At 38.1% G+C, this 13,593-nt stretch overlaps 1 protein-coding gene across 7 annotated transcripts in view; it reads right to left on the bottom strand.

Annotated features, from left to right (window-relative positions):
* Positions 1-13,593, bottom strand: part of PUM2 (pumilio RNA binding family member 2) — a 64,991-nt gene that overhangs the window by 25,880 nt on the left and 25,518 nt on the right. For 5 of the 7 annotated variants that reach the window (XM_090136421.1, XM_031610972.2, XM_031610979.2 and 2 more), the window contains 6 exons: positions 10,407-10,677; positions 10,022-10,115; positions 8,310-8,435; positions 7,078-7,217; positions 5,676-5,814; positions 667-810 (listed from right to left, as the gene is read on the bottom strand). In XM_090136421.1, the coding sequence (XP_089992547.1) occupies positions 667-810; positions 5,676-5,814; positions 7,078-7,217; positions 8,310-8,435; positions 10,022-10,115; positions 10,407-10,677 (914 nt within the window). The remainder of the gene's footprint in view (positions 1-666; positions 811-5,675; positions 5,815-7,077; positions 7,218-8,309; positions 8,436-10,021; positions 10,116-10,406; positions 10,678-13,593) is intronic. The other 2 variants (XM_031610974.2, XM_031610977.2) reach the window with 1 other exon arrangement.

Consider the following 13,593-nt stretch of genomic DNA (forward strand, 5'->3'; position numbering starts at 1 on the left):
CTATAAACATCACTGTTTACTGAACTGCACTTTGATATTCAAATTCACAGTAGCAGAGTTACAGCTAGCATTCAAAGACATCTAATGTCAGAGCAAGAAGCTTACAGATCAACTTAAAATCTAATCTTCTGAATAACTTAATTCATCTTGTGTTAATATTTTGGATTTTAATTTAATAAATACAATAAATACAGTTGTTTTAATAAAGTGAGGCCAGGCTCTGCCCCAATAAAAAGAAAGCTGGAGACTTTCCATGTAACTAATTCTCCTCTTCTGCTTATCCATTCTGTACATTTTTCCTTGCTATACTTCTCATTAAAAAAACAAAACAGAAAACTAGCAACTTTCATAAGAAAAGCATAGCAAGACCCTAGAGTATTTCATCATCTTCTGCCAGGCCGAAGCAATGAAATGATGCTTCCTAGAGGACACCATTCTGAGGAGTGATGAGAAGTGCATGTTGTATGCATGGGCAGAGGAAAGGAGAAAATGATAAAACAGCAGACGTGACAATAAGAAACAGCACATGGTATATCCTTCACAACTGGAAATCCTCACAGGGTGTGTATGAACCACATCAACAATATGAAATACTAGTCAACTAACACTGCTGCTAAGGTTCCATACAAACAAGAAAGAAATCTGCATGGAAGGTCAAATACTTACCTGCTTGTGCTGCTGCAGAACTGATTATAACAGGAGTTGAGGCCACCAATCTGACTGGTGCTCCAAGGCCAGTTCTTGCTCCAGGGCCTACTACTAAGGCACCAGTCTGATCATAATAGGCAGTGGGAGCTAGTACTTGATAGCCTACACAATGCAGAATACAAGAATTAGCAGTATGCACAGTCTTGAATAGTCAACTTTGAAATATCTTGTCAACAAACCGTAAGGGGAAAAACAGCATTTTTGCCATAGTCTCTCAGAACATCAATCAAACATCAAAAGAACAAAAACTATTAATATTGGAAAAGAGTGACAAAAATCTTTTAAAATCTTAGAAACATTCTGTATCATTTAAAAAAAATCTAGAACAGTCACTCGATTTAGCAATTTCAAGTTGAATGTTTGTCTTCAAGGTTAATAAGTCAAGTTTCCAAATCCTACAATTGAAAAGGTACAGGAGCACTGCAAGTTGCCATGATCAGAACACTACTGAATCAGCTTCTTCGAGCAATTTAAAACATTCCAATATTGTACTCCTGTAAAGGTGTTGAAATCTATACAATTGAAGTGCTGAGCTAAATGCAAATTTGGCCATTCCTTACATTATCTGTCCCCATTTAAAAGTTTATCTACAAAAACACATTAGTGAAGGTGTGTTCTATGTGCAGGAATACTTCTAAACAGAACCAAAATGATCTAGTCTAGGTCAGTGTAATAGAACACAAACTGTAATCCAAGTATAACTGCACTCCGTTGAGTCGCAACCCGTAAAGAAAAAGGAAGAATTTGAAAAGAGAAAAACAAAAGCAATGGGAACAACAGTATACAAGACATGAATGAAGGAAAAGATAATAAAAAGTGAAAAAAAGCCAAAATTTTGCACACTGGTTGAAATCAGTATGCATGTTCAGAACTAGGCCTAGCAGAGGGCATCTTTCCTCACATTCTATCTGAAGCAACCTTCATCACCGGGCTCCTAAGTCATATTCTGTTCTCCTGAGTTTGTATTCAAAACAAGGTATTAAAAACAAGATGTAAAATCTTTGCTGATTAGGTGGCCTGCTTCAAAAACAGAGCTCAAAACAACAGCTGCCAGCAGCACAGTGGCTGTGCAGGAAACAAAATCTTCAAATCTGAAGACACAAAGAAATCTCAGGTATTAACCAAAGAGAGGAGCTATGAAAATCCAGAACTTCAGGTTTGATCTCACGTTCAAGATGAATGCACAGTACTGGTTATGAAAGGTTGTCATTACTAGCATTCTGAACATGTCTGTTCTCACTGTTCACCACCTACTTTGAATTTCAGGAGCATCTGCAATCTCTTCCCTCACCAGCAATACAGGAAAACAGACTTTCTGCACAGTATGTCCAGAAGTTCAGTTAGTTAAAAATGACCAAAGCAAGGTCTTACAATGAAATGGGGTAGGAAATCTTAACTCTAGGTGCCACTGACTGCTTTTGCCTAGAAAACTGAGTTGCACAGCTCTACTGTCTTCACCACTGAAGCTATTAATTTTCCAAGCTAGGGAAAATATGAGACAGACAGCTACCTGGTTTAGTATATTTCAGCAGAGAACTCAAAAAAGAGTGTTGGAATATCATGTGATATCAGGAAAAATATCACACATACCACAGCATACATCAGTAATATTTAATTACCTACTCCGCTTACACTTTTACTCATAGCATGTTCAATCTGTATGATCATGTTGGTCCTGCTTTCGGTTATCACTGTAGCACAGAAAATCACATTTTCAGAACTCAGAATTTGCTCAGCCCACCTACCCTCTCCAGGTATTCAAACCCCCGGATAATGCTATATAAAAAAGGACTGAGCACGTATTTACACCCTTCTGCTCATCTAAAACTGATACATAGCATTTCATACGACTTCAGGCCTAGATAACGTAAACGAGCCTATCTTCCAATGTGAAATGCTTGGGGTGAGAGGAAGATAAAAAAAAACAATTCAGAAAATTTACACTGTATTACAGTAATTATGTGTACTGGGATTGATGCTAACAAAATACATTAGTTTTAGTTTTTCTGAATAGGATGACTGCTGAATTAAATAACAAAAGCACCTTACATTATGCCCTCTGCATTACAAAATGCTTGACGCTTGCCATTATCTTATACCAGTCACAGACGTTTCAAATCAATATGCTGGGTCACCAGTATCTAGACAGTCCAACACAGAAGACCCAAGCTATGTGTGAGAACTGATGGGTGCTTCCCTACTCCTCATCTCTGAAGTGAACACAGTCCAGCACAGAATAGTAGACCTTTCATACTCAAGCTCCTAGAACAAATGTAGACACCGTTGGTTAAATAGCGGAGACTCTGCTAATGGCATCTGGAACCTCAAAGACAGGCTATAAATCATTCACTTTGTCATCACAAATATGATTTCAGAGATGTAATCTCATTTAAATAACTGAAGAACAGAAGCTCTCAAAACAAAACTTTAGACTTCTGCTTTCCCCTCTCTCTTCACACAATATTCCACAAACTCTGCACCTTACTCCAAACAGGTAAGCAAGCACAGATACAGGCATTATTTCCCAGCTTTCTTGCTTATCACAGGCATGATGGTGATTTGCTAGGTCTTGTGCCCCCTAATCCCCTTTCTCCTCATGTTTCATTTTGTATTACCTCTCTGTCAAATCATCTCCTCACATCTTTTATCTCAGAACTCAACTGCTCTATCTACATTTATTGTGTCAAGATCAGTGCGGAATACTAAAACGAACTGGATTACCAGTGTTCTGTTTTACTGAAATGATTTCCAAAGGTCTCCAAAATCACACTTCAAAAACTTTCTGCATTCGTTTCACACAAACTCTAAATGCTTTTAAAGAATGAGAGAACAAGAGGAAATCTGCTCTCCTGGCTCTTGCAACCAGTTCTGTGTAGCTCCTATCCATCCAGTAATTTCTTCAGTGTCTGCCACTGGAAAGCTCCTGCTCCCTTCCCTCACTGATGACTCAGGTTTAAGCCAAATGTATGTCAGAGTTTTGTCACTTCTCTCTACTCAAGTTAACAGATATGACACTTCCTATTGCCAACTCTGCCCCTTTTAACACTACCATCCTGATACTTCTCTCCCTACTCTGGAGCATAACTTGCAAGTCATCGTTGAGTCCTCCCTTTTTGTATAGAAAATTTACAGCTTCTTCCTTCTGAATGTACCCAACATCCAGCTGTTCTCCTCTGCACACACAGTTGAAAATTCATTCAGCTCTTTATCTTCTTTCCTTAAATCTTGCAGCCTTCACTCTCCCAAGTTCACCTGCTGTGCTGCTAAAGGTTACTTCGTGCTGTCCCGACACAGATTTCTCTTTGCGCTCTTCCTCTCACAAATCAAATTCAGAACCTATTTTCCTATCAGTAAAGGATTTAGATATGCTATAACCTTTATCATTTTTTGCCAACCTCCTAGCTCTCCGTATACCTGCCACAATTAAATTTGACTTCTATTTAATACCACCTGGAGCTACAAGAAAGTACTACCCACTGCAATGGCACACTTCAAATGCTGGGTAATAGAATATGCAATGCCAATAAACAGAAACTGATGGCTTCAACGTTCTATGCATATAGTTCAGACAACTTAATATACATGTTCACCTGCATGCTACATCCATCCATGTCAACAGCTACAGCTGTGTGGACGCAATATAACTGAAGTTACACTTGACCTAGCCTATTCAGGCAATAACACCTTCAGAGTGATTCACCTGGCCAGCTGCTAGGCATCTATTTTAAGGGTAAACTGCAACCTCTGTACAGCAAATGCTTGAGCTACATCCTCACAGAGCACAACAGCTCTTTATACAGCCGAGGTTCCAGGGAGATTCCCAAGCCTGGATGTCTTAAGCTCAGTGCAACCCTCCCCCGTTTTTATTTGTAGAGACAAATGGGTACTAATCATATGATGAAATTTGGGTGTACCCTCTGACTCTGACTTGTGTATTCATTTAATGAAAACTGTCCAGTTTTTAAGAATTCCTTGCAATGAGTAATGTGTTGTAATAGAATTGAAGAATTTGAAATGGAATTGCATGGGCCACTCCACAATCCTCAAGCTCCACGTGCAAAGCAGGAACTACTAAATAGCTATAAATAAACAAACAAACAAAAATCAAACGACAAAATGCACACACAAAAACTGCAGTTAAGCCTCTGAGGCTTTTGTAAAGATACCTACAGCATCTCTGGTAAGCTGAACTGTTTGCAGGCCTTCCCAGAGGCTTTTGTGAGGTGCAAAGATGCTACCAAGGGACAGAACCTGTACAAGTCAAATGCATTTGCAGCTATCATCAACTTCACTTGATTTAACTATGTAAAATCTTAATTTTGGCATTCAAGAAGGGCCAAATTATTTTTGCTCAGGTTAACAATATATTATAATTATATATAATTATCCAGCATTTAAAATGATGAACTTCAACCTGGCACATTTATTATATGGTACTGAGACACGTAATACTACTCTGATGTCAGAAGCCATGCCCACTAAAAAAAAAAAAAAAAATCAGAGCCCCTCAGCTTTGGTGTTATTTCACCTTATGATCTTCACATTATGATCTTCAGACATAATTAATCAGTAATTTCCTTCTAAATTTCCTAATTTTGGATTCTGACTTTTAAATTTTAAATATTATCACATTCATAGGTTAAAAAAAAAAAAAATCAATTATTACTTCATGGTGCATCAGACTATTTAGACAATTCATGACCTTGTAACACAGTGAGCACTGCTTCATTCCATGTGAAATTATCCTGTAAACTACCTGTGATACCCGTCGTGCATACACTTACGAGCAAAGAAAACGGCAGAGGAATTCCTTGTGTTTGAAGAATCTGTGCAAATACATAAACAATGCATAGCCACATACAACTCAATTCTAAGCATCTTACCAAAAGCATGGCAGGATTTTGATAGTTAATCTGGTATCTAACACCACCAGTATTTTAACTTTCAGGTATATTCTCTCAACATACCTGGCATGCCTGTAGCAAGACCCTGACCAAAAGCCAAAGCTGGATTTGCTGCTGCAGCTGCTGCAAGTGACTCTGCCTGCTGCCCTTGCTGACCCTGACTGGGAGTAAGCGGGCGCTGAGTTGCTCCAGTACGCAGAACCTGAAAAAGACCAGTGTGATATCCTTACTTCAGAGGTAAGAAAGCAAGTCCATTATATGCTGCAAAAGGCTCAGAACAGTTTCTTTGCATATCTGATGCTATTTTCTATTTGAATACTCCACCTTATCAGTTTCAAGAACATTTAAATATAAATAATAAAAAGCATAAACTAATCTGCTGATGGTCATGACAACGCACGTGCCCTGCTCTGATCTCACTTATGTTGTGTCAATGGTATCAATGGATAAAGGAAAGAAGAAAATCTGGAAGGCTGATAACGTTTATGATTCAGATTATCTAGTAACTGAACGCTTGTCCTTCCCTTACAAATAACTTATTATTTGTTTACACTACTGATAATCAGTCAAACTGAGAAGCAATCTAAGTTCTTGCAACTACTTTGTTCCCCTTGGCTTAAGTAGCTCTTTCCAGGTCCAAAATAAGAGAAAACTATTTACAATATATCCCACACAATATGTTATGTGTAACTTATTCCAAGTGGATATTAATTTTACAGAGAAGGCAGAAGCCCACTGGAGAGACAATACACATTAAACTATAACCACAATCAGCAGAAAGACAGCTCCACCTGGGTAGTACAACAGTGATAACTTCTTCATGGTAACTCAAAGTCACTTACATATCAAATTCCTAATAACAGTACTGAAGTTAACTCCACTGCTAATAATAATGTTCATTCCAGTATCTATCAAGCATAACATCATAATAACATCCAGGGTTTTCATTTGTGGGGAGAAACGCCATGTGTTTGTACAAGTGCCTCACAAAGGCTTCAAAACTGCATCTAGACTAACAGTAGAAAAGTAATAAATATATTTAAAACTCATTTAAAGAAAATTGCAATAAATTCTTGCAGCAACTGCTTAGCCATGATTACCAAGGCAAAAATAACATGACATAGTGATGCTGTAACAAAAATAACCACTCCATCTCTTTTCCTGCAGTCATGTCAGTTTGCTACATTAGTTTTAAATTTTGTTTTAAAATGTGAGCAACTACACACACAATTACCTAGACAGGTAAAATCATAACAGTGCAGCAAACAGGACTACAATAATCAGCAATGTAAGGAAATTGAGAAATTCTGAGGAACCAAGCACTAAGTTAATCAGTGATATATTAATACTGATACAGCAGAACAACACTTGAGTTAAGTAACGTCTTCTGGAATCTGATCTCTATAGACTGAAAATGCTTCAAGAAAGGATTTAAAGGCATGTCTCCTCTACACGAAGAACGTACCGGCTGCTGTCCCTGCTGTGCCTGGGAAGCTGCTTGTTGATTTGCTGTGGTATTTGCTGCTGCAGCTTGCTGCTGAAACAAATTGGCTGGATACACCCCCCATGGAACACCATAATACTGAGGTGGAACCACAGCAGGACCTAAAACCAGAACACTTGATTATTCCATCTAATGTAGCCAGTTAAAATAATTGTTTACACTGTTTGCAGCATCCCTCATTGATCTGTCTTCTAAATGCCAAAACAGAAATCGGTATTTGAAAATTCAGATGATAGTCAAAATGATACATTAACATACGGGTTAAAGGATTCATATGAAGCCATACCTTCTTTATGAAAAAATAACACTGTGAGATTCAAGTGATAAAATGAAAAACGTATGGTGATCAAAGCTCAATCAAAGCATGCTCAAAATTAATTTCCATGGTTGGAAGGAGGACATCACAGAAAGAGCCAAATTCATCCTCCAGCAGCAACTTACTAAGACTTGCTGCCTCTGCCTCCCTGCCAACTGAACACAACACTCTTCAGAGTGCTTGATCCTGTACTTACCTTTTAACCTACTGATAAGTAGAACTCACAGAAGGATAATTTTATATCACTGTGTTGCACACAATCAAAATAAATACAATACACTCTTTGTACTGCCTTCCCTGTGAAAACATTAACTGGAGATCTAGTATTTTTCAAACAGCTTGGTGCTCAAACGCGAACCAAGCTAGGACTTGAATACTCTGCTGTGTTTCTCAGCAGCATCAACTTTAAAAGAGATTTTCCTGGTCTTAGGGCTCATGTGTAGTCTGGGACTTGTTAGCACACTGGAGCCCCGTCTCATGCTCACTGGGAAGGAGAAAATGTGGAATTAGAAAGCTAATGCACCGAGTAAAAACATGCAAGGAAACGCTAGCTGTCTCATCTTCTGAAAATAAGACTCTACTAATGTCACTAATAATCTTATTAACAGTAAGCTTTTTCAGAACAGAGAAACCTAATTGCTGCATGCAGAAGTCCAGGGGAAATAAATGTTCCGAATGCACATATAACAAGAACTGAATTCCTTTTACAGAGTGAAAAGCATCAAATCTATAAATGTCAATTTCTCTACAATTTTCCTAGAAATACATCTACAAAGAATATATAGGATGGATCTCAGGTTTTTTTTTGTTTGTTTTTGTTTCTTCCAATTTCATTCAGTGAAATTATCAAGATAAACACAAGAAAGTGTTCAGTTACCTGCTAGGGTGGCTGCTGCAGCTAATCCAGCTGCAGTGTACGGGTCAGTACCTGGAGGAGCAGCACTGATAATGTATGGGTTTGGCACAAAAGCAGCTGGAGCCAAGCCTGCTGAGAATACACCTGCTACAGTAATAAACAGAGTTTAATTATAGCTAACAGACTTAGAAAGCATTATTGTACTCACATCAGACAAACCACAAAGCATACCCATTAAAATCAGTACTACTTATAGTTTGGAACTTTCTAAGAGCAGATACAGTATTATAAAAATCAATGCTTCTGTTTCTTGTCAGTCCTTTCTCACTGTACAAAGCTGAGCAGCTTTGTGCTGCTGACCTACAGACTCTGAAGAAATTGATCTCATTTATACCTACCCACCCTTACATAGAAGCGTTCCAAACAGGAAGCTTGCTGCTAAATTTCTGCTAAATGTGTACCAGAAGATGCTGCATTTCAAAGAAGAAGAATACAGCAGACTGCTCAGTCAGCACTTTTATACAAAGGAGCTTCTTTGCAGTTTAGAAGTGAAAATAAGGCACGAGACAGGACTTGTGGCCTCACACAAACATCTCCAGCTGACATGTTCACCTCCAAGACTGCATTAAGTTAGCTGGATAATGCTGAAAAGCGTCTAAATAGCAGCTTTTCAGCATTATCCAGCTAACTTAATGCAGTGTTGCAGGTGAACATGTCTTGCAGCTGCTATATCCAGACAGGCTGCCAATCCCTGTCTGGATCTGCCTGACACGATGACATCTAGGTGAATGAGCTGATGAGGGAAACTTTATCACTGTACCACAAGAGAACACAGACTTCACTCTGAGATACAGCTTCCCTTCCTTTTTGCTCTTTTGCACAAGAACCCTTTATCCCCTCACAGCTAGTGCACAAAGGCATACACCTCTGTCAATCTCGTGGTGAAGCAGGAAGGGCAGAAGCTTTTACACCTGTCCTACCACTGTGTCACATCTGGATGAGCTCCCATCCTGCAGGAATTGCACCCATGGAGGTGCCAACTCCTCTCTCCCCAAAGCACATCTTTGCAACAGTGGCTGTGAAACTGATACTGTGGCAACTGACACACAGACTTCTGGTGAGGTGCCAGCAGGCCTCATGCAAGAAGTTGATGCACTGACTACATTCACTGAGTTATTTTAAAAAGACAGCCAAACTTCTTCCTACAGAGTAACTCTAAAAGCAAAGAAGTTTTTATACGCCATTAGCAAGAAAGAATTCATCAACCTGAACTAAAAGTTTTACTTCAAAATTCTACTATAGAATGTTGTTTTTTTTTTTACTAGAGTATGAAAACCATTAAACAGCACAACAGAAGTGCAAATTTTTGCAATTTTTAGTAATTAAATTCAGTGTTTCTACCACTATTTTCAGGAGAAAAGCCTTTTCTGTCTCTTTTTTTTAACATTCCATCCCATCAAAACTTAATTATGCTGCGTAAGCAAAAGCAACTTATTTCTTTGCTTGCAACAATTCTAAGCAAATAAGAACACAACACGGAACCAATCACAAAATAGCATTTTCTAAAAGCTGACAGTCATTCTGAGCCATTTTCAGGGAAACCACCAAAATGAGCCAACTATCAATATCTATTTAAATTAGAATCTATTTAAATTAGGTGAAACAAAGCAGTATAGGAGAGCAACACACAGCTGTTTGCCACGAGTGCCTGCTGCACTTCACACAAAGCTCACCTATGTGAGGCTGCTGAGCCGCAGCCAGGGCGTACTGCTGCTGCTGGGCTGCTGTTAACTGCTGCACAGTCAGAGCATTAGTCCTCTGGAAAAGCTATTAGGAAAACAAAACAGAAAAGAAAAAAAAGCAGCATTTTCAAGAGTCAGGACTACAATTTACTAGGATTTACTTTACCAAAAGGGATTTTTGAGCCAAGCTTCTACCCCATGAAATAACTTAACTGGAAAATTACATGCCAATATTCTTCCCAGATTAATTGTACATTTATCTGCCTCTGACTATGTCATGGATATTTAATGAAACAGAATACATATGTTTAAATGACTACCAAAGAGAACAGCACTTAAAGGACCAATGTGGCATGTTTTGAAATCCTATACTAACCTGCTGCTGAGAATTGTAGTCAAAAAGTCCTACAGTAGCTCCCGAAGAGTCCATCTGTACCTGATTGCCAGGATAATCAAATTGTAGAGAATCAAGACCAACTTGTTCCATGGCATCTAGATTCTGATTTTCTGGGTTGGAAAATTCTTCTACCAAGGGCTTGTGGGCTGCAGGATTGGGAAGTGGACCCAATCCTTCTGTGGTGCTGGGATTGGGGCCCAAGCGTTCAGCTACTTCTGTTGGGGAGGCTTGTCGACTTCCAGGGGTACGACTGTTCAGAAGAAATTCAAGACAGGTTCTTACAGTCTTAAATAACACTATGCACTGATAGAGTACAGTATTTCTATTTTAAAGGGATCTCTGAGTTCAGAGATGTCACAAAGAAGTTACAAAGGAGAGTAGAGGGATTTTTAGCAGCATGCACTGATGGTTCAAGATAAAGGACACATTCATTTCAAAGCATATATTTTTTTTATTTTTAAACTTTAGTATATACAGCTCTCTAAAATCATTGTAAAATAAACAAACTAATCACTGAACCTATTTATGGTGAAATGACATATACTGTAATAATCTGTAACTTTTGGGATGGCTTTGTTATTGCATTTTGGGAGGGACAGAATCACTAAAAAACAATTCAAAAAGAAATAATTAGAAAAAGAAACAAAAGGACACAGCTGTGTATTCATGGCAAAGGAGAGAAAGCAACAATAAAACTTCAACAGGAAAAGACACAAACAATATAGCAAGTATCTTTCACATCTCAAAAGCAAACAATGCATTTTTCACCTCTACATAAAGCAGACTCGGAACTCCCTCACATTTAGCATTTGACCAAAACATTTAATTTCCCTACACAAGTCATATAACAGACTACACCAATGACTGATTATGGAAAAAAAGTGTTCCTCATATAATCCCATCAATTCCATCTTAAGTTCCTTAAGAATAAACACAGCCCGCTGTCTGTAAGAAAATCTTTAGGATGGAGTAAAATGGGAGTGTTTGATTTCTTTTGGTAATACATCAGAGATATGCACCTGGAAACTGTTTACTATGCCAAAACCTTGGGGTTTGTCTTTCCATACGTAAAGAGCTGGTGGTGGCTGAGATTTCGACAGCTACACTTGCACTGTAAGTTTATACATCTTAAAATGCCATTAGCTGGATGGAAATCTAGCGAATAGCAACTGACCAGTCACTATCATTCTCACATCTCCACAGGCTGTACTGACTACATCTCCACTGACTACAGGTGAATCTCTCACCTGTAACACCTGAAATGAGATGTCAACTGATTGATGCTCTGAAAAGATTCCCACTCCTGTATTTGCACTGGATAATGCTCTCAGACACACATTTGGTGCTGGTGGAGACAGGAGTTGGACTTGATGGTCCTGGTCGGTGTCTTCCAGCTCAGGATATTCCTATGATTCTATGACTCTACCCTAATTTGGACTTGCATCCTATGTTGTGTGTCATGCTATACTATTTAGACTAGCTTTTTTTTTTTTCTGACAAAAATCTAAAATCAAATACTGTGAGTGAATTCTGTTAGGGAATTTGTAATCCCTTAACAGCATTAGTTGTCTTGGCAGAGCACTATAATTACATGCATTTATGGTTTTTCAAGAAAAACACAAATTTCAGTTAAGATCACTTTACTTGTGAAGATGGGGTTCACAACCACAAAAATCAATCTTGTAGAATTAACCTCTACCTACTCCAAGATTACGCTGACAGAAGACTAATTCTAGCACAGAGGTACAACCTCTGTAGTACCTGCTCTCCTTCAGGGCTCCAAAGCTTCCCTTCTTACTCACCAAGGCAAAAAAAACCTGCTAGAATTTGTGTGTTTGCCAGTATCAACCCTCCAGACTGCAGAGCTAGAAATCACTCAGTACGTTCAGTCAGCAATATTTTATGATCTTTTTCTTAGGACAAAATCCTTCAGGTGAAACACAGTTACACTGGGCATTTTTTGAATGTAAGGAACAATTACAACAATCATCTATCTATAAGGTACTGCATATCTACGTATCCTAGATTGCGACTATATTTAGTTCAATGAATAAAACCAAGTTTGAAGCTGTTTAACATTCCTTATTCTTCCCAAGTGACGTACAGTATCAAAAAAGCAAAGAACAAAAGAAAGAGAAGCAGTTATTTCAGTACATATTTTAGTTTAAAAAAATGTCCTACGTACAATAAAAATACAAGGAGGAGCACAGGACAAAGTTTTGTTTTACTACTTATGTTTACTTAGTAAAAGATGCTCCTTACATCAGTACTGTTCTGTTGCTATAGTTAAAGTTGTGTCAATACTTCAATTATAAACCTCTGTTTGGAGAGCCTTATACCATCGCTTCATATGGGCCATTTCAATTAGATGGCCTTATTTTTTGAGACGTTTTCTGGCTTTGGATGCTTCTTTGCTCTAATTTTTAATAATTTCCTACTTTAAATAATACAGAAGGTACTTCTGTACTGGGCAGTCTGGTCTAGGGGTCGGCGACCCTGCCCACAGCTGGGGGGCTGACACTAGGTGATCTCTGAGATCCTTTTCAATCCAGGCCATTCTATGAGTTTATAAATAACAGCAAACTGTTATTTCAAAACTGAAATAGATCCTGGAGAAGCAGGACAAAAAAAATTATTCTACATTTGCTACTTGTAATATAGAAAGTAACTTCATTTATTTCACATATTGCAGAATGCACCCGAAAGGAGGTAATTAGTTTGAGCTCTCTAATATGTGTGGTATTATACTATTCTCAGTAACAGATCCTGAAAAAATAGGTCTGAAGAATCCTTCCTTAGCCTTAGGTAATTACATTTTTAAGGGGTAGAAAATACTTAAATATGAGATTCTAACATGCATTTTAATATACTTGCTTAATTATAAACTAATAAAAGCACAACTATTAGGTCACGTTCATCACATTAATATGAATTTATGAGCAGCACTCTAGTTTTCTAATCCTGCTAATTCTTCTCTATGACAGTTATAAATGCACTAGTCACCTAAAAACAAAGATTAGTCCTTTAAAAACATCCAATTCAAAATGCATTTCAGCATTATTAAAAAAGCAGGCTGGCTGTGCTATCATAAAGGAATGTATCGTTCAAAAACCTTGAGTTTGTTCCATTTTTTTTCCCTAGGAAAAGAATTAAACGGTACCACCAC

The sequence above is a fragment of the Phasianus colchicus genome, chromosome 2 (assembly GCF_987193195.1).
Source record: "Phasianus colchicus chromosome 2, bPhaCol1.hap1.1, whole genome shotgun sequence".
NCBI lineage: Eukaryota > Metazoa > Chordata > Aves > Galliformes > Phasianidae > Phasianus > Phasianus colchicus.